This window comes from Hylobates moloch, unplaced genomic scaffold, assembly GCF_009828535.3.
Source record: "Hylobates moloch isolate HMO894 unplaced genomic scaffold, HMol_V3 SCAFFOLD_11, whole genome shotgun sequence".
Classification (NCBI taxonomy): Eukaryota; Metazoa; Chordata; class Mammalia; order Primates; family Hylobatidae; genus Hylobates; species Hylobates moloch.
Genome location: NW_026652286.1, coordinates 16,445,154 through 16,468,348, shown reverse-complemented (window position 1 = coordinate 16,468,348; position 23,195 = coordinate 16,445,154). Strand labels below are relative to the sequence as shown.

Below are 23,195 nucleotides of genomic sequence, written 5' to 3'. Positions count from 1 at the left end.
AATTTTCCACATTAACAAAATGAAGACTAGAAAACACAATGATGATCTAAATTGATGCAGAAAAAGCATTTGGCAAAATTCAATACACTTTATGATAAAAACACTCCAACAAAGTAGAGATGGATGAAAATAAAAGCCATATATGAAAAGTCCACAGCTAACATCATATTCAACAGTAAAAGACTGAAAGCTTTTCCTCTAAAATCAAAAACAAGAAAAGGATGCCCACTCTCACCACTACTATTTAATATAGTACTTAAAGTCCTAGCCAGAACAGTTAGATAAGAAGAAAAAATAAAAGGCATTCAAATTTGGAAGGAAGAAGTAAAATTATCTCTGTTCACAGAGATTATTTTACATATAGAAAACCCTAAAAATTCCACACAAAAATCTTTTACAACTAATAATTTCGGCAAAGTTGCAGAATACAAAATTAATGCACAAAAATCGGCTGCATTTCTATATACTAAGAATGAGAAATCAAAAAGGAAATTAAGAAAACAATGTAAATATACTTAACACTACTGCATTGTACACTTAAAAAATGGGTAAATGGGTGAATGTAATGCTGTGTGTTTTTTTACAATAAAAAATAGTCATAAAAAATATTAAGGGCCAAAAAGAAAAAAATAGAAAAAAAAAGAAAAAACATATTAAGGGACAAAATGCCTACAATTACTACACTGCAGAAGCTGAGGGGTGGTTCATGTAGGCCAAGAGCAAGATGGAAAAATGTGGTACTAACTCAGCAACAGTCAAGCTAAGACTACAGCGTCCAGGGTGCACTCCCACCCACCCAGAGAGCATCCAGCATCAGCTACCAACCTCAGCAACAGACACGACCAATAATCTCTGCAGTCAGACACCATCTGTCTCAAAGGACCACCTTTCTCTCCCTTGAACCATGATGACTCCAGAATATTTTACTCACATGCTATCTCAAAGAATTTAGAAAACTGGGTAACCTTTACTTAGAAAACTATGTACCAACATTTTAAGTTGACATTTAACATTTTTTATCATTAGCTTAAAAAGTTACAAGGCTGGGCGCGGTGGCTCACGCTTGTAATCCCAGCACTTTGGGAGGTCGAGGCGGGCGAATCACGAGGTCAGGAGATCGAGACCACGATAAAACCCCGTCTCTACTAAAACTACAGGCCGGGAGCAGTGGCTCACGCTTGTAATCCCAGCACTTTGGGAGGCCGAGGCGGGCGGATCACGAGGTCAGGAGATCGAGACCACGGTGAAACCCCGTCTCTACTAAAAATACAAAAAATTAGCCGGGCGTGGTGGCGGGCGCCTGTAGTCCCAGCTACTCGGAGAGGCTGAGCCAGGAGAATGGCGTGAACCCGGGAGGCGGAGGTTGCAGTGAGCCGAGATTGCGCCACTGCACTCCAGCCTGGGCGACAGAGCGAGACTCCGTCTCAAAAATAATAATAATAAATAAATAAATAAGTAAATAAAAACAGTTACAAAGTATGTAATTTCTGGCATGTTATAAATATTGTCATTACCAAAGAAAACCGTTAAACTGGTTTTTAAAATCTATCTGGTGAGGTTAAATACCAGAGCAGTTTTACATCAATAATTATCCATTTTTTAATAAAACATGAAAAAAACTCTTCTTTAACATTCAGAAAGTTATGAAATTTTTGTTTTTGTTTTTGTTTTTTTGAGACAGGGTCTTGCTCTGTTGCCCAGGCTGGAATGCAGTGGCACGATCACACCTCACTGCAGCCTTGACCTCCAAGGCCCAGGCAATCCTCCCACCTCAGCCTCCCAAATAGCTGGTACCACAAGCATGCATGCACCATCACATCTGGCTAAATTTTTTATTTTTGTAGAGATGGTGTCTCCCAATGTTGCCCAGGATGGTCCCAAAATCCTGAGCTCAAGCAATCCCCCTGCCTCTGCCTCCCAAAGTGCTAAGACAATCAGAAAGTTTACATCCTTCCTTTTTCTCCTCAACTTTGTATTTCTATCCCACTTCTTTAACAGAAATACATATATAACAGGAAGAAAAGATTTGGAGCCCTATCACAAGTTAATGACACTAATATTTTCAAAGTGTCCCTTTGTTTGGTGCCTGGAGGTTTTTACACCACAAGGTGATATGCCAGAATAGACTCAGGATGAGGAAGAGGTATGCTTTACCTTTTTAAAGAGTGAATGGAAAATGGGAAAGGAGAAAAGAGATGGCATTCCCTTACACTGCGGGCACATTCTCAAGCAGAATTATTTTATTAAAAAGTGCATATGGGAGTTGGGAATCTGGACATTCATTCTCTTAAAACCACTGTACATCTCCTGCTCTTTGTATACCTTCAGGGGAACAACCCCAATTGTTACTTAATAAGCCCTTCTCCTCCATAAACACAGATGACTTCTTGGAGGGAACACAAAAAAAATGGCAGAAAGATGAACATCTGAGCATCTTTATTCAAAAGGCTGAGCATTGCCTAAATAAGCTGGTTAAATTATTTGGTCTGAATCAAATTTAGTTTTACTTTTCTCCCACCACCATGTGTGAAAGATAAAATAAGATTTAAACAAAATAAGGAAAACACTTCTTGGCATGTCTTGTATACTGTGAGTGGATTTGCTCTCCTGCAGTGTGTATCTTCTTCCTAAAGTAAACTCTAGCATATGCTTTCCAAACTCAGTGACTTGCTTTCCCCATCCACACTATCCAACCACGTGAGGATCTCCAATCCTGAGACTGAGGAAGGTCTTCTGACCTTCTTCTTACATTCAAAATTGGCCACAAATTTAGCCTTTTTCATTATCTGCAAATAAAGTTACACATACAATCAAGAAGGTACAGTGACAGGATACTCTGGAGAAGACAGTCATTTTGAAATATGTGTCCCATCACCAGATGATGCCCCCAACATGGGTTATGAATTAATATTTTTTAGAAATCTTTTAATTATCATGTAAATAGAACAATTATATCATACTGTGCTTTTTGTTAATAGATTAATTTTAAGGGTAATCATCTAAAATATACTTAACAGTTCTAAATTCCTGTTTTGGCATTTCTTCATTATTTAACATGCTGTGAACTTTAAAAAAACCACTCTCAACCTCTGAGAGGTCCTATCTATACCCACTGCCCTTAATTCTTCAACGCCAATTTTTTCTTTAATCCTATTCACTCTAAGGTTTCACTATCTTCCAAAGGCCGCTGATATCCTTTTTTTTAAATCACATATAACCTGCTTGAAATCTTGTTCAGTCCTGACTTCATGCCACTGCCTATCTCAATCTCCTTTTCAAACTCTGCCCACACTTCAGTTAATAAAACATGCCTTACATTTGCTAATGAAGATAGGCTTTAATGCCATTATACCCTATCTTGCTGTCTCACCTTAGACAAGGACCTTACTGCCATTGGTCTTAATTACTTTATAATATTAATAATAAAGATGCTGGTGATGATAGCTAATCCCCAGTGAGCACTTACTAGGTTCCAGGTACTGTTTTAAGAGTCTTTGATGGCTCATGCCTGTAATCCCAGCACTTTGAGAAGCCGAGGTGGGTGGATCATCTGAGGTCAGGAGTTCGAGACCAGCCTGGTCAATATGGTGAAAACCCATCTCTACTAAAATACAAAAATTAGCTGGGCATGGTGGCATGTGCCTGTAACCCCAGCTACTCGGGAGGCTGAAGCGGGAGAATGGCTTGAACCTGGGAGGTGGAGGTTGCAGTGAGCCAAGTTCATGCCACTGCACTCCAGCTTGGGTGACAGAGCAAGACTTCATCTCAAAAAAAAAAGAGTTTTATATGCCTTATTTAATCTTCACAACAGCTCAATGAGGTAAGTATTATTGTCTTATTATCTATAAAATGAGAGGACTGGATTATGCAGCCTTTAAAATTCATTTCAACCTCACTTTCATTCTATTCATGCTAGTCTTTCTTTTATTTAAGTTCCCATAATACATAGAATCTGTATCATATATTTTAGCACTTATTTTTATACTGATAAGTATATTTCCTAATAGCTTCACATGGGTATGCCTTGTCTCCAAAACAAGAAAGTTAGCTTCCTGAGGGTGAGGCCTTAGAGAATTCTCCTATATTTTCAACATTGGTGAATACACAGACAGAGCACATAAGTGGTACTCAAAACTTCATCATTTGAGTTTGTCTTCTTTGGTTCTCTAATTACTTTTTTGGGGTGGAGAGGTACCCAAAAGATAAGGTTAAATCAGTGACTGGTAGCATTATAGTCACTAAAGATGCCACACTATATAGTTCACTTATAAGGATCTTAAGAGACACCGAAGGGCCTAAAGGTATCCACCTGGTGGTTGGATGGCAAACAGATTGTGAACTATATGTGTTTTGTTTTGTTTTCAAAATATTTGCTTTGTTTTGCTTTATGAGGACTGGAGCACCTTACCTACCCAACACCAAATTAGATCCTGATCATGTTAAAAGATTTGTCACCTTGTTAATCACAGAATGAGGAATCCAATGCCAGAAGTATAAATGGAGTATTTGACTGAATTTTTGCCTTCTAAAAAAGAATTGTCCAGTGGAATTTTCAGTGATGATGTAGCTATTGAGTAATCAAAATGTGGCTAGGGAGACTGAGGAACCCAATTTTCAATTTTATTTAATTTTAATTTAAAAACAGGAGGGATAGTGTATGTGCTGTACAGTTCTAAAAGATGTAACTCACCTGTGGTTTGCCAAGGCTGAAGCACTTTCCAGCACCTTTTATTTATGCTCTAATTCTTTTCTCTAAAGCTTTCAACATTTACTTCCCAGTCACATATATTAAGTGTTGATAAATGAACTCTTGCCATATCCTTTTTCCATGCATGACTGGCTATGTTTAGAAACTTCAAATATTTTAGAAATGTAACAAGATACTGATTATTTTAGGGAGGTTATGTAAAATTGATTTTCTAACATAATTGAAAAGTTTTATGAAAGAGAGCAATAAATTAATGTTATATTAATTCCCACCTTTTGCAACATATATAAAATAAGAGCAGCGAGTGAATTAGATTATTTGAAAATCAGAAGTTTGTTGTAAGATTGATGTTTACTCTAACTAAAGCTACTAACAAGAAGTGAGGAAGCCACTATATATGTCTCTGAATAAAATAAAGCAAAGCAGTGATTCCCAAGACGTTTACAATTGCTTTATCAATCATTAGTCAGACTCCTCAGTAACCAAAGATCTTAACTAGCAATCATTGACAACACTGATCCATTTGAATAGTAAATAGAAAATACTAGTCAATCCTCAAGAGAGTTGGTTTTCCTCCTACTAAGAACGTGTATTCAATACCGTTTTAGTTCTTCAAGGAAAAAAAGCATTCATATTCTTGTCCATTCACACGAACCTCTCAGTGAGCATTATTGTTTTGGGAGGAGGGGCAGGAGGCAGGGGGCCCAGGATGTTGACGGAACAGATAGGATGTCAGGTGAAGATAGAATGCTATGCCCTCTCTAACCAGCTGAAGACTCGGCATGATTGTTTTCTTACAAATAATACCTGTGGGTGTTGAAACTGTTCAGGGAATCTATCAAACACACTCTTTCACTTTGCTGCTGTAACTCTATAAAATTTATTCTCATTTCAAAAGAGTCATAGGCAATAATACCTGTAGGTGGTTGAGTAATTTAAAGAACATTTGTCAGGTCTACTTTCAAGTACTTTGCCTGGACAATTCTATCTTTATTTGGAGTTTTTAAAATGCAATATTTCTACCCAATATGATTAGAAATTTCAACATAAGATATCTTCATCTAACTAAAGAAGGATATCTTCATCTAACTAAAGAATTATCTTAAATATAAGTGGGGATATAACATTAGGATGTCTGAGAATAAATTTTTGGTCAGAAAATGAAAATAAATTTAGGTTATAATCATTTCCATTTTTTACAATTATGGAAGTCATTCACACACAGACATAAAAACCAAATACGTCAACAGTGTATTAGAACAAATGCGTTAATAATATATTAATGCCAAATTATTCACCTCAGGGAAACTTAAAGGCCTAGCTCTATAAACTTAGAAAAATGGTCCATATTCTGTGAAGGGAGAGTTGAGTGAAAAAAAAAACACAACTTTCCTTGTTAAGTCAATCTATATCCATATTAAGTTTACTTTATCTGTATTATAATTAAAACACTTAAATTTGGATTTTTATAAAATTTTCTATTCAGTCACAAGTACAGAGGATAAATGATTTATAAATGTTTCCATATTAGTTCATTCAAAAAATATTATAAAATGAAACAATTTAAATAATTTTTAATTAATCAAGAAAAGTAAGGTGATAACTAATATTTTTAATATGTTGATAAAGATGGAGACATATTCCTAGATGATCCCCAAATGGAATTCATTTTTCATCAAAATGTTCAGAATTGCATAAGCAGAAAAGTCTATCTTTCCTTCATGAGATGCAGTTTTTAAGTTAAAAATATTTATTTTAAAATACCATTTGAAACGTAAGTTGGCCCTTATTCTTTGGAGAAGGTTTAACATTAATACAGATAATTTTTCTAATTGAAAGACACCCAGCTGAGATGTCAATAAAGCTCTCTGGTTTTATAGAACTGAATTACCATGTAAAAAAGAAAAACCTCTATTTTTTTCCAAAGTGAATTATTTAATAAATAGTTTTCATAATAAAAATTTCAATTTTGAGCTAGAGATACATATTTGACACTTGGTAGTATAATTCTAAGAGAATTAGAGAAAAACACAGATTTGAAAATTTTCTCCTGACCTAAACAGCTTTATGACAAGTCAAATGAAATGTTCCATGAAGATACATGGATAAATGATGGAAAATAAACAGTATTTCAATATCACTTCTTATTTTATTCCACTGTCACTTCCCCCCTCTCTGTAATAATTACCTATGCACAAACTCTAGATGGCAATATTGCACTTACTGTACTTTTGAGAAAATTGTCGCAGTCGATCCCCACATATCCTCTTTATCAACATTTTATGTGCCATGGATCTATAGCCTCTTATTATAAGTGTAATGAAGCAGAAGTTATTGAAGCATTTTATTGATTGCTCAGATCACAAGTTTACTGCCATACTGAATTGGCACCTTACTCACTGAAGCAAACTGCTGACACCTTTTTTAAAAAGTGACAACTACATCTATTTCATGACCAGAAATCCATTTTCATCTCTATCAAGACAAGAATGCAATTTTCACTTCATTTAACTGATGTTAGGCCTGCTCAAAGCATGACACTTAGAAAGAGACACAAGTTTAAGGTTCTTAAAATACTTCAAGTAACTAGAATGCAGCTTGGTTTCAGGAAAAAAAAAAATCAACAATCACTCAAATCTACAAACAACCTAATATTCTAAAAAAAATTACTTACCAGAACCTTCAGAAGTAGTTTTCATCTCAAAATGACTATCACACTATTTTCATGTTTTTAATAGTATATTATGTTTATATATTATAGATTTTGTTCCAAGGTTTCAAAGGATAATTAAGAAGTTTGTTAAAAACTGAAATATTTTAAGTGTTGTCACAGAAAGTCTAAGTCAAAGAAACAGCTCAATTTTTAAAGTATATACAGAAAATGAAATAGAAATAGTTATTCATTCAATGATGTAGGACCAATAAATTATTTTAATCGACACAGGATCTGAAAAGACAAACTTTAAGCACTTCTTTTTTGAAAAATAAAATATTAAGATTCCTTTTAAAATACTTTATGCAATAAACAAATTTGGTCAATAATAAATGTAATTCAAGCATATTTTGAGCTGAATCAATTCTGGATAGAATTATATTATACTATTGTTTGATACCTAATTACCAAACTTATTGAAAGTGTGGATAAAGTGAGCCAACATTAACTTACACAATTTTTTAAACAAAATCTAAGTGCTTTGGTAGAGCTTAGTTTTAGTATGTTAACAAAATACATTTCAATTTTAAACTGCAAAAACAATATATACTGAAGCTAGATGGTTATTTCCTCATCAAATAATATGCCCACAAAATAAATCTGCAATATTGTTACAATTTAAAAAGTAAAACCTAATTTTTGAAATAGAAATTCAGTACCTGAGATTGCTAAACACAATATGCCAAATATAGAACTTTTACATATAGCATATATAACAGCATCCAAAAAAGTTAACTTGCTTAAATTAATAAACAAAAGAGACTACATACATGAAAAAAATTTAAATTTAAATCACTCAGGCCAAAAATTATATAATCCTTAACAAACTTTATTAAGTAATGATTTACTACAAATAGCTCAAATACACATTTCAAAATTAAAATTACAGAAATAAAACATTTTCCCACAACTTCAGACATAAATAGAAATTGCAGTGTTTTTCAGTACACTACCAAAGTTTAGAAAATACCCCAAGAATTTAAGAAATATTGGAGAATACTTTGGTTTATTTATTTTGCTTTAAGTAATCAAATCAGCTAAAATTTAATATCAAACTAAATCATTTTATTCCAAAGTGCTAAAAACTAGGAGTAGGATTAAAAATTCCTTCAAATTTCTTAAATTCACAGATTCACATTTTTTCATGGCTTAACAAATTCAGGGGCTATGATTCTCTTCCTAATTAAGATGGTGCTTACCATGATATTATAGTTAGATACTCATTTCCCTTTTTTCTCTCTGAATTTCAAAAATAACTATGCAATCTATGAAAACTGTTAGGCCATACGGTGAACAGCTTTAAATGATTAAAAGTGAAAGTTTATGAGTGCTTTCAAAAATTGTATTAAAAAAAAAGCGTTATGCATTCTTATGTAAAAGTCTCCAGGAATTTTGTTGGTTGGGGGGGAAATTCAAACTTGGGAAGACATTTTCAGAAATGAGTGTTTCTCAAAAATCACATTTGTACTTAACACTGCCCATCAGCCATTCTGAGTCATTATTTATATAGCTGCCTGGCACAGTTCCATGCACGTTTATGCATCTTTACAGTGTTTCTGAACAGACTGCCATATTTTGTTTACTGACAGCAACTAAAAGCTCTATGTGGGATCATAAATAAAGAAAATCATGTTTAAAAATCACTAATATCATTTTAAAAGGTAGTGCAGCCTTGTGTTTTGGCCTCTCCTTAGCTGTGTTAGGCCTATGAATGACAGCTTCCCTGCTTGAAGCACACAGAAAGCACAGCCTTCCTCATTCACTGACAGGACTGTGGCCTTTTCACACGTTCCTTCCACAGCAGTGTTTGTCCCCAAACACTAGAACTCGACACAATGGCATTCCTACTTCAACACCCCCACCAACAGCACCACTACATAACAAGAATGCTAATGAGATGGAACGGCCCTGTCACTGAAAGTGTTAACTACATTTCATAGGAATGCGTTTATGCAATTGCAAAGATTACCAATTAAATAGATTCTGCTTAGCTCCAAGCAATTTCTAAGATGTTTCCACTTTTAAGGAAATAAATGTGATATATTTAAGACTAAGTGACTTTATGCTGTTCTAAATAAAATATCTCATTTTAATATACACAAATCAGTATATATTTAAGACCACTCTAATGTAGTGTGCTTAATTCAGTTGCATGCTATAACAGCCAAGCTAAAGTTAAAAATTGAAAAATGAGTAAGTTTGTAAACATAAAACCAGTAGCCCTGACTTTTCTTTTAAAGCTATATTATCACAATTTATTTAAAATAAATTTCCTTTGGGAATGACAAAATTTAAAGCTTATATTTCGACAGACATCAAGACAATATTGTTGTTTTTATATGTGGTCTCAAAAGTGAAATAAATTGAAATAATATCAAGAATAATCTAATCATGCAATTTATAAACTTTAATTTGTTAAGGAAATAGGAATCATCATCTACCTCCATTTCACCTATCTAAAGATTCTTTGACACAATCTTATATAAAACTAAATAGAAAAGGCTACACCAAAGGTCAAATGAAGTAAGTGTAGTTCAAACAAAGTTCATTAATGCTTAAAAAGGATATTTGCTAAGAAATCCCACTCACAAATAAAGATATTGTCAGGCTTAACACCTAAGCACTGATGGTCTGATAAGAGTATCACTATAGTGACTTCTCTAAACATTCAAATAATTTTAAATTTTAAATATAACACTACAAAAGAAGAAAACCTCAAGCATACCTAAAATAGAGCACATCTAAAGCAACAGAAATTTACATAAAAATACATAATGAGCAAATTTCTGCTTATTTTTCTTCATTTTTATATTTCAAATAAAACTTAAGTATCATATTAAAATTGCTGAATGTAAAGCTGTGAATTATTACAACTTAGTGGAAGAAAAAAGCTTTAGGAGAAATGGCAAAGAGCATAGGTTTCAAAATATTCTTAAATTTCATATAATGTTGAAATCTTTACAGACTGCCCAGACAATTACAGAGACACTAAAATGTTAAATTTTGTTCATAATTTAATATTTAATAAAATATATTTTTCATCAATTTTGAGTCATAAAGAAATTTTTTAATGAAAGCACTAAGTAATTCTGAAAGTATTTTTTTCTTACAATGCACAGAGCTCTTTTAAATCTAGTATAGCAATTTATACTTATTTAAATTTTACATGTTTAAGACAGTGGAAGAAAAACATGCCATTACTTTCTGGGATGTTTCTTATTTCTAACACCCTTACTTGAAATAAAACTTAGAAAATGTTTAAGCTTGTCTTTAGATTTTATTTAAACAGTGCTTTTCTTGAATTGGAGAATTGTCTCATTTCTTCTAACACTAAATAATTTTAAATTTCAATAAGTGGAATCAAACCACATAATTCCAAATAAATTATTGTAATGCAATTCATCATGATCCATTTTATAATATAATGATATCTTAAAACTTAAATAATATTTCAACTAAAATAATTTAATCTAAATGCAATAAAATATTTTATACCAGTTTCTGTATCTAATGGCTTACTAAAGAACATTAGTTTGGATTTTTATTTCTTTCACTGTATTATTATGAATAGCCTTATCTATGATAATTATTAATCCTGTTTCTGGATCTGCTGAAATTAACGAGGCAAACCAAACACATTTTGCAAAGTTTTCTTGGGAAGATGTTTTATGCTAGTTCTGGATACCTTAGTACAACACTTTATTCCAGTCAATACAAGTTGTTCTTTTCCAAACTCGACAGCAGGAGGTGCTGCATGAACACTAAGACTGATAGCCCATTCCCACCTCCCCTTCCTTTCTGCAAGCAGAGAATAATAGCATGATGCTTTCAAAATATTCATTTTTCAGCAGTCTGTGGTCTCGGATAATGAGCCCAGTTCTAAACTGGAACATCCCAGTTCAAAATATAAAACCTAGTCCTCATTTAGCTTGGTAAAAACATGTGCTTCGATTCTTAAAACCAAGTACAAAGGATTTTTTAAATGTGGCAATTCCATTTTTATGTTATAAATGGCATCAGTTATTCTGCTTTACGAATGTGAATCCTACTTTAAGATAAATCAAAAGTCCCTATACATGACTATAAAAATACCAGCCTTTACCCACACACATACAAATATGAAATAAATACACAGGAATTAAAGGACAAAATCCAGTTTAACCTGATTCAAATAAACTAATTCTGTTTGTATACTTTTGACTCCTGAAACAGACAAGTTAAATAAGGATAAATGAAGTAAGTTACTCTTGACATGAAGTTGATTCATGATTTCATTTTTCAGAATGTGATTTATTGTATTCTAGCCCCATAAATCTGATTTTATGCTGGAAAAAAATAGAATGCTAAACATTTAAACCTTTAAATGACTTAGGAGCTATTTATTCTCTTATTTAAAGTAATTGTCTATAGAGTTTCCACGTAAGAAGCTGCCTTCACTTTGCCCAGTATGCGTTGCAAGAAAAGATGAGACATATGACATCTTATACCAAAAGACAGATACAATTAGCTCCATTATTGTTGGCTTTGAGATTACAGAAACAGCATTTTTGGCTCCCTAACGGGCACTGAGCTCACAAAATACATGTCACAGTTCTTTTATGACACAATGCCAATCATTGCCTCTATACAACCAAGTATATTTTTAAAACATATAATAAAGACATTTTTAAAGAGGGATGACTCACCTGTTTATAATATTTTTTTTGCAGACTTTAATCGTTGGTACAGGGCCAAAAGAACTCCTTGGATGTACATCTTAGCTCCTGAGGGGCTGAAACCTTCTCCATTAGAGACCCAAAGTGGTCCTCGCAAAGGTGTGATGGAATTTTGCAGGCATTTTTCAAGCAGAGGAACTATGCGAGAAAAGAAGGGAAAAAAATTCTTTTGACCCAACCCAACCGAAATACACTGCCTGGAACACAGCCCCAATACCAGAGCTAACTCTTAACATCTATTATTTATATCTGACCTGGGTTAAGTCTTAGAGAGGCAATTCCTGCGTTACTAGTGGCCACCATGAAGGATGTATTTATATTGAGACACCCCCCATGCAAGACTCATAAGCTTTGTGAGCACACCTGAATAGTTCTGAAGTGTGCCTAACTAGCTGCACAGAGTGTCATGGTGTGCACTGATTGCCTTATCTTCTCATTTATCACAGATGAGTTGGAACCAACCTTGCTGAAACCTACTTGCATTGTCCTGATAAAATTGTAAGATCCATGTTGTTTCTGTACATAGCTTCTTGTACAGCATCTATATACCTAAAACATCACATCTGGAAATTATTCATAAAATATAATCCACACTTTTATAAGCCATCCTATTTCACAATTTTTGTTGCATTCCTTAAGTAACCCATACAACAGGATGGCAAGACTGTTTAAAAACAGGGGGCAGAATCTTAAACAAGCATTTTATCATACCTTTCTTTTTTCAGTTTCTGGAATACGAAACAATCAAGGATTTAGAAATGCTATTCCAGCATGCATTTTGTAAATAGATAAAAGATATTTACTTATGGGTATGTACTGCAACATCCATAAGGAGTTGACAAACATGTTTATACAGTTTTTCACATGATTAGTTTATAAAGTCTTTCTAGTGTAAAATAGTCTAATAACATGACAGCTAGCTAACATTTTTCAAGATTTAATTTTCCTCTGAAAAGCCAAAAATCAAGAAATAAAAATGGCACACTTGGGAATCCAGAAAAAGTAAATGATATTTTTCTTTACTTGGTCATTATTTAAGTATATACATGTGACACAAACTTAAACATGCAAAATAACCATATGTATTGGCTACCTTATTCTGATACACATTTCTGCTAGAAAAAGGAATTAAATAGATCATCGGCAAAGAAAATAGGTCATGCCGTTAGTTATGTTATATGTTGCATATTTTATGCAGAGAGGCCTAGCATAGCAATCTGGAAATTGAATTACAATTAGGCTCAACTGAGCTGCTGAGAGGCTGAGTTATGCAAATGGCCTTTGCTACTGGTATTCTGCTAAATTTTGCTCTTGGTAAAAAAGTTATGCATTTTATGGCACTAAGTTCCACAACTCTCTACCAAAGCATAATTTAAAGTCTGTCTAATATGTTCAACACTAAGGAGAATGTTGAAAACAGGGTTCAAGATTTTGTTACTAATATAGTATAAATAAAGTTAAGAGGAAATTATGAGCCAATGACTATTGAAACATCTTCTTAGATGTGTGCATAAAATTCACTTATTTAGCTTGAGAAACTAATTCCTGAAATTCATCTATCAACCCCATTTTTATACTGTCTTAGAGTAATTGCTTTTCTAAGTCTTATAACAAACACCTCAAACTTAAAAAAAAGATCATAAATATTATAAAAGCAATAAAAATTAAAAGATAAGTGAGTTTATATTCAGAATTATAACTCTTCAACCTTTAAAAATGTATAATATAAAGCAATCTTGATTACAATTTTTTTCAAAAGAAACCTAGCTTAAGAATCATCAGTGCTTTTAGTTTATTGCTACACATTCATATATTACTATGTGTTAGATTTTAATTCGTACACCTTTAATTGGTATACTCATTGAACCTGGCAGACTTTTTGAACATTGAAAGGCACTACATAAATAGATATTAAGTTGAAATAAAGTTTAATAAATTGGGCAGTAGGTGATAAGCTTGAATGATTTACACCCTAGAGTTAATCTTGAATTTAAACATGGGAAAATTTTATCAGATTCTATATCTATGCTTGTCACAAAATAACTTTCAGATTATTTATGTCAGCCCAAGGGATTCCAAAAAAAGCATTTACTAGATCTAACAACAAAAATTCTAAGTTTTTCAAAGTTATACTCTCCACAAGAATTTTAGAAAAAATACAGCTTAGAAAATAAAATAAAATTATACCAAAGCATAAGCAGTGTCAGAATTGATACTGGATGGAAAACAGCTCCCATGTTCCACATGATTTATGTAATTAGGAATACTATGGAAACCAGAAACAGCAAAGCAAAGAAAGCAGTATTCACAAGCAGGTTTTATAAGGGACTTCAGAATCTGCTCTGAACTTGTTGAATAATCTGTTCAGTATTCCAGAATCTCCCTGCAGGAAGCAGGGTCCTCATTATAACCATGAGAGCACTAATAAAGGTTAGCCTCTGAACTAGGGATTAGAAGGCTCTTTCTTTTTAGAAGCTGCAAACTAGTAACTTTGATGATCTTCTTGAAAAGGAAGACAAAGCACACTCCAAGAACAAACAATGTTTCCACTAACTAGGAAGGTACAGAAAACATAAGAAAATGATACGCCTAAGTACTTAAAAAGGATGTATAAATCAGCCTATGTTATACTAAAAAATAATATTTATTAAGCAGTTAGAATTAAAGAACTGTCCATTTAAAAAGGAGCCTCGGCCTAAAATGTCTTCAAACTACTATGTAGAAATATTGCCTCGTTCAAGAAGGTTATCCTATGGTCTTTTAGTATTTGTGTGCATAACTACACATAAACATTTCTTCTTCTGTGAAAGGCCTTTATTACAGGTGTTCTACCTAGTTTCTCCTGTTCGCATGATTGTGGTAAGAACTCTTTTCTGTATTTCCATTAAGCTAACCCTCAACATTTCATATTAAATGGTTTGGAAGTTAATCATCCCTTAAATTTAGCAATTATGCAGACATCAGTCAAATGGAATCATTTCACTGGGATCACTTCCACCCCTGGAAAGGTGAAAAGCTATGTGGATGATTACTTTTTATTCCTTTTGTTTCATCTCAAGTTATGACTATAGGGCAAAATGAAAATTAATCCAATCATTTCAATGAGTTTGGAGCTAAGACTAAGGCTGTTGATAAATCATGTGACCAAAAAGAGTAACTCCACTGGACAGAGCTGGTAGTGAGCATCATAGGTAAACAGATTACATAACCAAAACTAGTAGCTATATTCATTTCATAATTATCAACCAATACCTTTCTCACTCACGCTGTTTCATTCCTTTTCCATTTCCTCCCCCCTTTCCCCACCTATTAATATACTCTTGTCCTTCAAGGCTCATATCAAATGTTACCACCTCTGGCAAAATATACTAAATGATTTAGGTAGAACTAATTGCTCCCTCCTCTATGCCTCCCATAGCATTCTCTCTCTCTTTTTTTTTTTCTTATCGATTTGTATTAGTCCATATCTTGTCCCCTCCCACTTTCATCCCCCAGTAAATCCTGAAACCTTTTGGAGTTTGAAGTCATGATATTTTTTAGTTTGGTGAAAGCAGTGCTCAACAAATGTCTACTAGATGAATAAATGGTACTGCAGATATACTGTAGACAGTCTTCTGGGTAAGTTTTAAGAACATAACTACAACTATCCACGATCATTTAGAACCTGTAACTTTCTACAACCTAAAAAAATTTGGTCTGAATTTGTTAAATAAACATGAATATACCCGAATTTCAAGCATATTTAGGATGTGTGCAATTGTTTTTAATTTTCCTTATATGATTATGAAGACTAAGGAGGGAAATTAACATAAAAAGAAAGCCATAAGATTCGGGAAGGAAGCATTAACTAGACAGGAGAAGGCCAGAGATGGGTATTTTTAAAAAGTCGTTGGAAAACCCTCAAGTACTTTATCCTACCTTGTCATAAATCATGCTTCTACAGGAAAAGGCACATAATAAAATTTAAATGACAGAGCAATAATATTAGATTAAGGTCAAAATAACTCTTTTAAATAAAAAAGGTAATTTCTTCTAAGAACCCCAAAAATGAGTTCAAATGTTAAATAAGAAAATAAACTGTTCAGCCTTCAAGAGGATCTTATATTAAAACTATTTCATCACTGATAAGAAGTGTGAACTTACTTGGGATACATAATGGAGGCAGTACATGATAAGGAACCAAAAATCTCTCTAAAGAGAAACCACAAAGCTAATCAAATTTGTCTATCAGATTTAGACTGGAATATTCTGTCATGATCTATACCGAGGGAATATATATCCCTCCCCAAAAGCAACATCCTACATTGAAAGAGCCACTTTGCATACTGCATTTCAATCTAATACGGAAAGCTAAAAAGATCAGGATTTTTTATTAATAGCATTTCAAGAAGCACAGGGAATAATCAAAGGCTTTAATAACTTGCTTACAATAAACAATTAAAAGTCATGCCCACTAAATATCCATAACCATAATTTACATAATATTGTAATTTTCACATTTCAGTCAGAGTACATGAGACTATGAAAGAAAAGCACACTGCCCAGAGTATAGTTACCTACAAAGAAACTTCTATATACTCTTTGGCAGCAAGCTGCAGATCCAGCTTCTAAAATACTTGGCTATTCCTAACAAGATATCATTTAGAAATATACCAAGACATTTGGAAATTTCCCACCAATTCAACAAATTCAATTGGCTTTACTTATTTATTTATTTATTTATTTTTTAATGAAGTTGACCTAAAAAGTCTTCTTTGGTCAAAACAAAGTAAGTTTTTAAAAGATACTAAGATGTGACTGCTTCCCAGTCCAGGAAGTATGACTGCAGGGAGTTTGAGCTAGTGCCAAGGTATATGTGTATTTTAATGTTCCTTATCCAGCTTTACGAAATAGTTGGAAAGCTCCTGGTCCCACAGCAAGCATCAGACACCATTCAAAAGCATAGTCTGCAGGGAAGATTGAATGATGGAGAAAACACTGTCTCCTGTGTTGCTTGATTTATATCAGTGTATTTTTATACAAACAAAACTAAACTAACAGCTGCTGTGTACTTTTGTTTACATGCTATATGTCAAATCTTATTGTCCCTAAGGTACTTATGAGAAAAGATTTAGCGGTCGTTTTCTTAAATACCGATGCCTACCCAAATTTGGATTTTTCCTCCACTGAACAAAATGACAAGCACACGATTGCTATACTTAGAGCAATCTTTCACAGCTGCTTTAGTTTTTCAGTGATCCTATTAAACTGACGGCATATTGCCTGTGGGGTCTACAGTGTTATAATACTGCTGTAAGAGACATTGATTTGTATGACAGGATCAAACAGAATAGTGATGCATTGAAGGAAGAATTTCATAGGTCATATTGTTTTTACCTGAGTAAAATTTAATTTGGACATTATGACCTTTATAGGACACCTGGTTATTTTAATTGCTGATGTGTGGATGAATGTTGACATTAAGGCTTAGAAGGTATGAAATCTTAGAAAGTCCTCTCCATTTTGAAAATGCAGCCTGAGTCATGTTTTTTTTCTTAAACTGAACGAAGTAGCTGTGCATTAAATATGCTGGCACATCTTCTGCTTGAGCAAGTGGACCGAAATGGTGTGAATTGTTAATGCCTTGCTGCTTTGGTTCACGGCTTGTGATTGATCATTTGTAACTATATCTACTCCTTGTTCCATGAAATCAAGTATGGAGTAATGGGTTCATCAGATTTGGGGGTTAAATTGAGAGTGAAGAGGTACTGTGTGTGGAAATAAGAGTTGCCATGTTCAGGGCTGGCCTTGTAACAGCATGGAATCTAAAGGCGATATTCAAAACCACTTCACTCATCATACGCTTACTGATTCTGAATAGGGCCCATTTGCAGGGGACATTTGGTAGTTTTCCAATACGCTTTATGCCTCTTTCTACTTCCACCACCATGCACATCTTTTTTTCATACATCCCCAGTAGCACATTGGTAGAACAGGTCAGCATACACAATTCATTTATTTAAATGACTTGATTTATACAAGTAGAAATAAGCTGGGATTCTATTGTCTGATCTTTCTTTCCCCTTCAACAAAAATAATAGTGTGTGTGTGTCTTTGAAAATACAAGGATTTTGTGAACTCAATTTCTTGGACATCTAAAATATTTGATATTTAGTAGTAATGTAAAATAATTGGTTTGGTATACATGCAATTTAAGATTACTTAAAGAAATACTGAGAATTAATTATACCTAGTCAATTTTTATGTGGCCATGGCCTATACCAATACATAAAATTGAAAATGCATGACATGGTATTGTAAACTTTAAAGCTCCGTACAAAAACTTAAAGTATTATCTTAGAGTTAGTTTTAGGAAGTATAACGCACAGAACTCAACAAATAAATCTAACCTAAAATAGAAGTAATGGTCTTTAGAAATGTCATTATATAATTACTTGATCTAATAACTGACATTTTTATTACTTTAGAGTATTTGTATTTATATTACTATCCCAAAAAGTTTAACCCAAATGGTATTAAATTAGGCACAAATTAACTTTTGACTCAGTCAGAAAATAAGTAATAGAAAACAAAGTAAAACATTGGAATAAAATCAATTGTACAAAGCACTTACATATGTAAATAACATTCCAAAGCAAGCTAATTATAAAATGCCTTGAAATTCCACTGTTACATTGTACAGTCACATTAATACAAATCTAAAGATGTAGTTAACCTTTTTGTTCTTTTATTTCCTTCTTTTAAGACTCAAAGTAGGAATAATAATAATACCCAGAACAAACATACCTAATTCAGAGAGACTTAGAAGTCAGCTAATGTGGGTAAAACAGTTTGGTACCCTTGAATGTAAATACTAAGTCAACATATTACTTACATTGTAATGATTTATTTAAGATGCAAATAGATATGTCATGAGAGATTTATACTTTAAATGTGGCAGACTAAAAAAAGCCTTAATCGTTTCAGCAATAAAAATGGAGGATTCCCTTTGACATTTATTTCTCCATGTTTGTTTCACAAAGACAGAATCTTCTAAAATTAGTGTTTTTACATATTTTTGTCTACGATTTCTTCTCTCTTCTAAAAACTCTTAGGAGAAAGATAATCTCTGCTGAGTCGTGCTCTTTTACATAACTGTTAAATGCTGAGAGCTATGTAAGACATTGTTTTATAACAGGTAGTAGCAATTAGGCTGCTTGTTTTCATTGGCAATTATTACAATATATTTCATAATAAACTTCTGGAATCATGGACAAGTCATTAGGGTAAGAATAGGATTTTTGGCTTTAGAGTTCTAAGGCTGAAAAATAAGAGACATAAAAACCAGAAGACAGAAAGACAAACTTAAGGATTTTCTAAAAGCAAGGATTTGGTTTAAAAATTACATGAATGACTAAAACAAGTGCACCCCAACAAAAACTAGGAGTGATGATTATATCTTTGTGAATATAAAAGAGAGCCTATGTTTTAAAGATTTCAACAGGGAATTTCTGAAAATATTAAAGAGTCTACAAATAGATTAGACTACTTTGTGAATGTTCATATTGCACAGTTCTGCCTTCACATATTTAATAAAAGATGACAGTGATCCAATTATGTAATGGGAGATCTCCAACTGCCACTAAAACACTTTTAAAACTCTAGCCTTAGCAAAATTCTTGATAACCTCTGTAGACCAACAGTAAAAATATAAATCAGTGGTTACTTAACCACATTCTGTTTTTGATATAAGCAACAAGGGCAGATGAAGTCCTACGCCAGGAAGTCACTAGAAGACCCTGAGGACAATGTCTAAGAAACCCTGGAACCAAAGCAAAGTCAAAGAGACCACAATTCCAAGGAATGAACACTTCCTGAGCAGCATCTTTCCGACACAACAGGCTCTTAACTGGCTGCCTTTGTGTACACCAAGTCTTGCCCTAGAGAGATTTAAGGACTGATTAATTACTGCCAGCACTTGGCACCCTTCTTCTGCAAGAGACCTAAATTTTTACATTTCATAAAATTTGAAAAGTAAAGGTAAATGCTAAGGAACTCAATGATTGAAGAGAGGCAAATACACTTAAATTTAAAGAAGAAACTTTATCAATAAGCCTAATCTTAATTCCCTAAAAAGTTGTAGAACAGATTATAAAATGGTTTGTGAACCCTCAGGAAAATATACAGTAATCATTAGGACCCAACATGGGATCACTGACTACTAAACAAATATTTAATGAACAGAGAGAGAGATTCTTGCATGGAGAGAGATTCAAGCTCCCTACACTGAGCTTGAGATTTCCTACACCAACATATAAACAATATTTCTTCCAGTGGGAACTAGGTCACAATACACTGTGGCTACCATCTATTGTCTTTAAGAAAGGTACTGCCAAATCTGTATGCCCCTTCCCAGATAAATGGGTGTATCTGTAGGAGACAAGGTAGGAGAACATGTAATGTTTACAAACCTCCTATTTAAGTCCTCTATTTAGAATTCATGATTGCTTGCTTTTAAATGATTGTATTTAAAAGTCAAAGAGAATTATATTACTTAGTATCCAAAACAAGGCAAAAAAAAGTTGTGAGTGGATGCTGCCTTGGCTCACAATTTCTTTCCTGAAGAAAGTTATAAAAGGAATCAGAGTGAATGAATACACACACGTACACACACACACATATACATATATATATATATATATCCCTGCCTGGGGCTTGACTGTAGGCTACAGTTTATATCATTTTGAGTCACCCCCGACCCCCCTAAAACCCCCTAAGCCCCTAAAAGAATAGATTTCCGTTAGATATAATTTTCCATTAGCAATGCCGTTCCTGGAGCCTAGACGGTCTGAACTATTGCGGAATTCCACAGTTGGCAGAACAGGAGCAGTGCTAGATGTACAAGGATAGTACTAGGTATTTTTAGAGCACCCAAGAAGGAGGAAGCATTTTGACTAGACCTAGACCCTCTCTCATTGCCTGAATTTTCCACTTATGTTAGGCAGCATCCCTAATATTTTTTTTTGAGACGGAGTCTTGCTCTGTCGCCAGGCTGGAGTGCAGTGGTGTGATCTCAGCTCACTGCAACATTCACCTCCTGGGTTCAAGCGATTCTCCTGCCTCAGCCTCTCAAGTAGCTGGGATTACAGGTGTGTGTCACCATGCCCTGCTAATTTTTGTATTTTTAGCAGACATGGGGTTTCACCATGTTGGGCAGGATGGTCTCAATCTCTTGACCTCGTGATCCATCCACCTCGGCCTCCCAAAGTGCTGGGATTATAGGTGTGAGCCACCATGCCCAGCCCCGTAATTTTTATACTATTTTACAATATCTACTCTGTTATTTAGCCCTATGCTGAACATGGAATACAGAGAAGTTTACAAAATCTTCACCCTCATGTAGTTTACGGTCTAGATGAAAGACAGACATTAAACAAATAACTGCCAAGTAGTTTTATTAACTGCAGTTGTGATAATTACTATACGCAGTTTTATTAATTGCAGTTGTGAGAATTACTATACGCAGGGTGCTACGAAAGTAACAGGGATACCCATCTATAATGCCTACTTTTATGTGCCAACCTGATGGGATCACAGGGTACCCAGACATTTGGCTGAACATTATTCTGAGTGTGTCTGTGAGGATGTTTAAGCATTTGGATATGATAAATATTTGAATCAGTAGACTAAGTAAAGCAGATTGGCCTCTCTAACGTCGGTGGGCCTCGTTCAATCAAATGAGGGCCCTAATAGAACAAAAAGGTTGAGTAACTTGGACTGTAACTAACTATGCATAGATTCTACTGGATCTCTAGCTTGCTAACTATAGAGCTTGAGTCTTCTGAGCTTCCATAATCACATGAACCAATTCCTTAAAGCAAATTGAGAGAAAGACAGAGAGAAACAGAGACAGAGAGAGAGAGAGAGACACTATAAATAGGTTCTGTTTCTATGGATAACCCTAAGAAATACACCACCCTAGACGAGATAGGGAAGGGGAATAGGAGCAAGAGAGTGTCAGGAAAGTTTCGCAGAAGTAATATTTAAATAAAGACCTTAACATAAGTAGGCAATAGCCTGCCAAGAGGATAGGATGAGAGAGAATCCAGGCTAAGGAAACATGTGATAAGGTACTGGGGCACGAAGGAGAGTGTTTGAGAAACAGAAACAAAGTGATTTGAGTGCAGAGTGGAAGGAGCCAGTAATACTAACTAAAGATAGAGAAGTTGGGAATGAAGAAACCAAATCATGAAGGCCATTCAGGCCATGATACAATTAAAGTATTGGTTCAGTATGCAAGCTATGAAAGAATGAAATCGTTTTTAAAATAGTGTTAATAGAATGATAAAATTAAAAGACTTGTGTCTAAGTTAGAGATAAGTGAGCTTGCAGACTCCACTAAATAAACAACCATATTCTTGGAGGATTAATATAATCTGAAGCAGGACTATTAGCATACTGTAAATCTCTGCCCTAATCACAGCCTAGTCAACATCTTTATAATAACTTGGACAGGGTAAAGTTGGTATGCTTACTAAATTTAAATACCTGGGTGACAGATTAAATATCTGAAAGATCTGGACAGGCTAAACTATTAAATAAAAACCTTAGAGGTAGAAGTTTAGTAGGAATTCATATGTAAAGGTCTGTTCTCACATCTAAATAACTAGCAGTACAAGTACAAGATAAGAAAGAAGTAGCTTAAAAGCAAATTGTGAAAATAAATTTGGGGGCTTTCATTGGCTGCAAGTTCAATATAGATTAATTATATGATGTGTCTAATAGGAATAATAATGCAATTTTAGGTAACATAATCACCTGGAAAAAAAGAGAGGGTAGGGCTGTTTTACTCATCATTGATTGACCTGGAAAATTGTGTACAATTTAGGGCCCCACAAAGAGGAATACTGAAATAACTAGACAGAACAGAGAAGAGTGAGCAGGATGATGAGAAGCCAGATAAATAGTTGAAGAGGCTAGGGATATTTAACCTCGAAACACTTAAATGATACATATTCAAATATATGAAAGGCAATCACAGACTAGGAATTAATTTCAGGACCAATGATAAATATTTATA

The 23,195-nt window shown here is 33.9% G+C and overlaps 1 protein-coding gene across 1 annotated transcript in view; it reads right to left on the bottom strand.

Moving 5' to 3' along the window:
- The window catches only part of DCDC1 (doublecortin domain containing 1), a 486,974-nt gene that overhangs the window by 353,533 nt on the left and 110,246 nt on the right, over nt 1–23,195 (bottom strand). Inside the window, 2 exon segments of the mRNA XM_058424526.1 lie at nt 12,107–12,124; nt 12,126–12,274. Coding sequence (XP_058280509.1) covers nt 12,107–12,124; nt 12,126–12,274 — 167 coding nt within the window.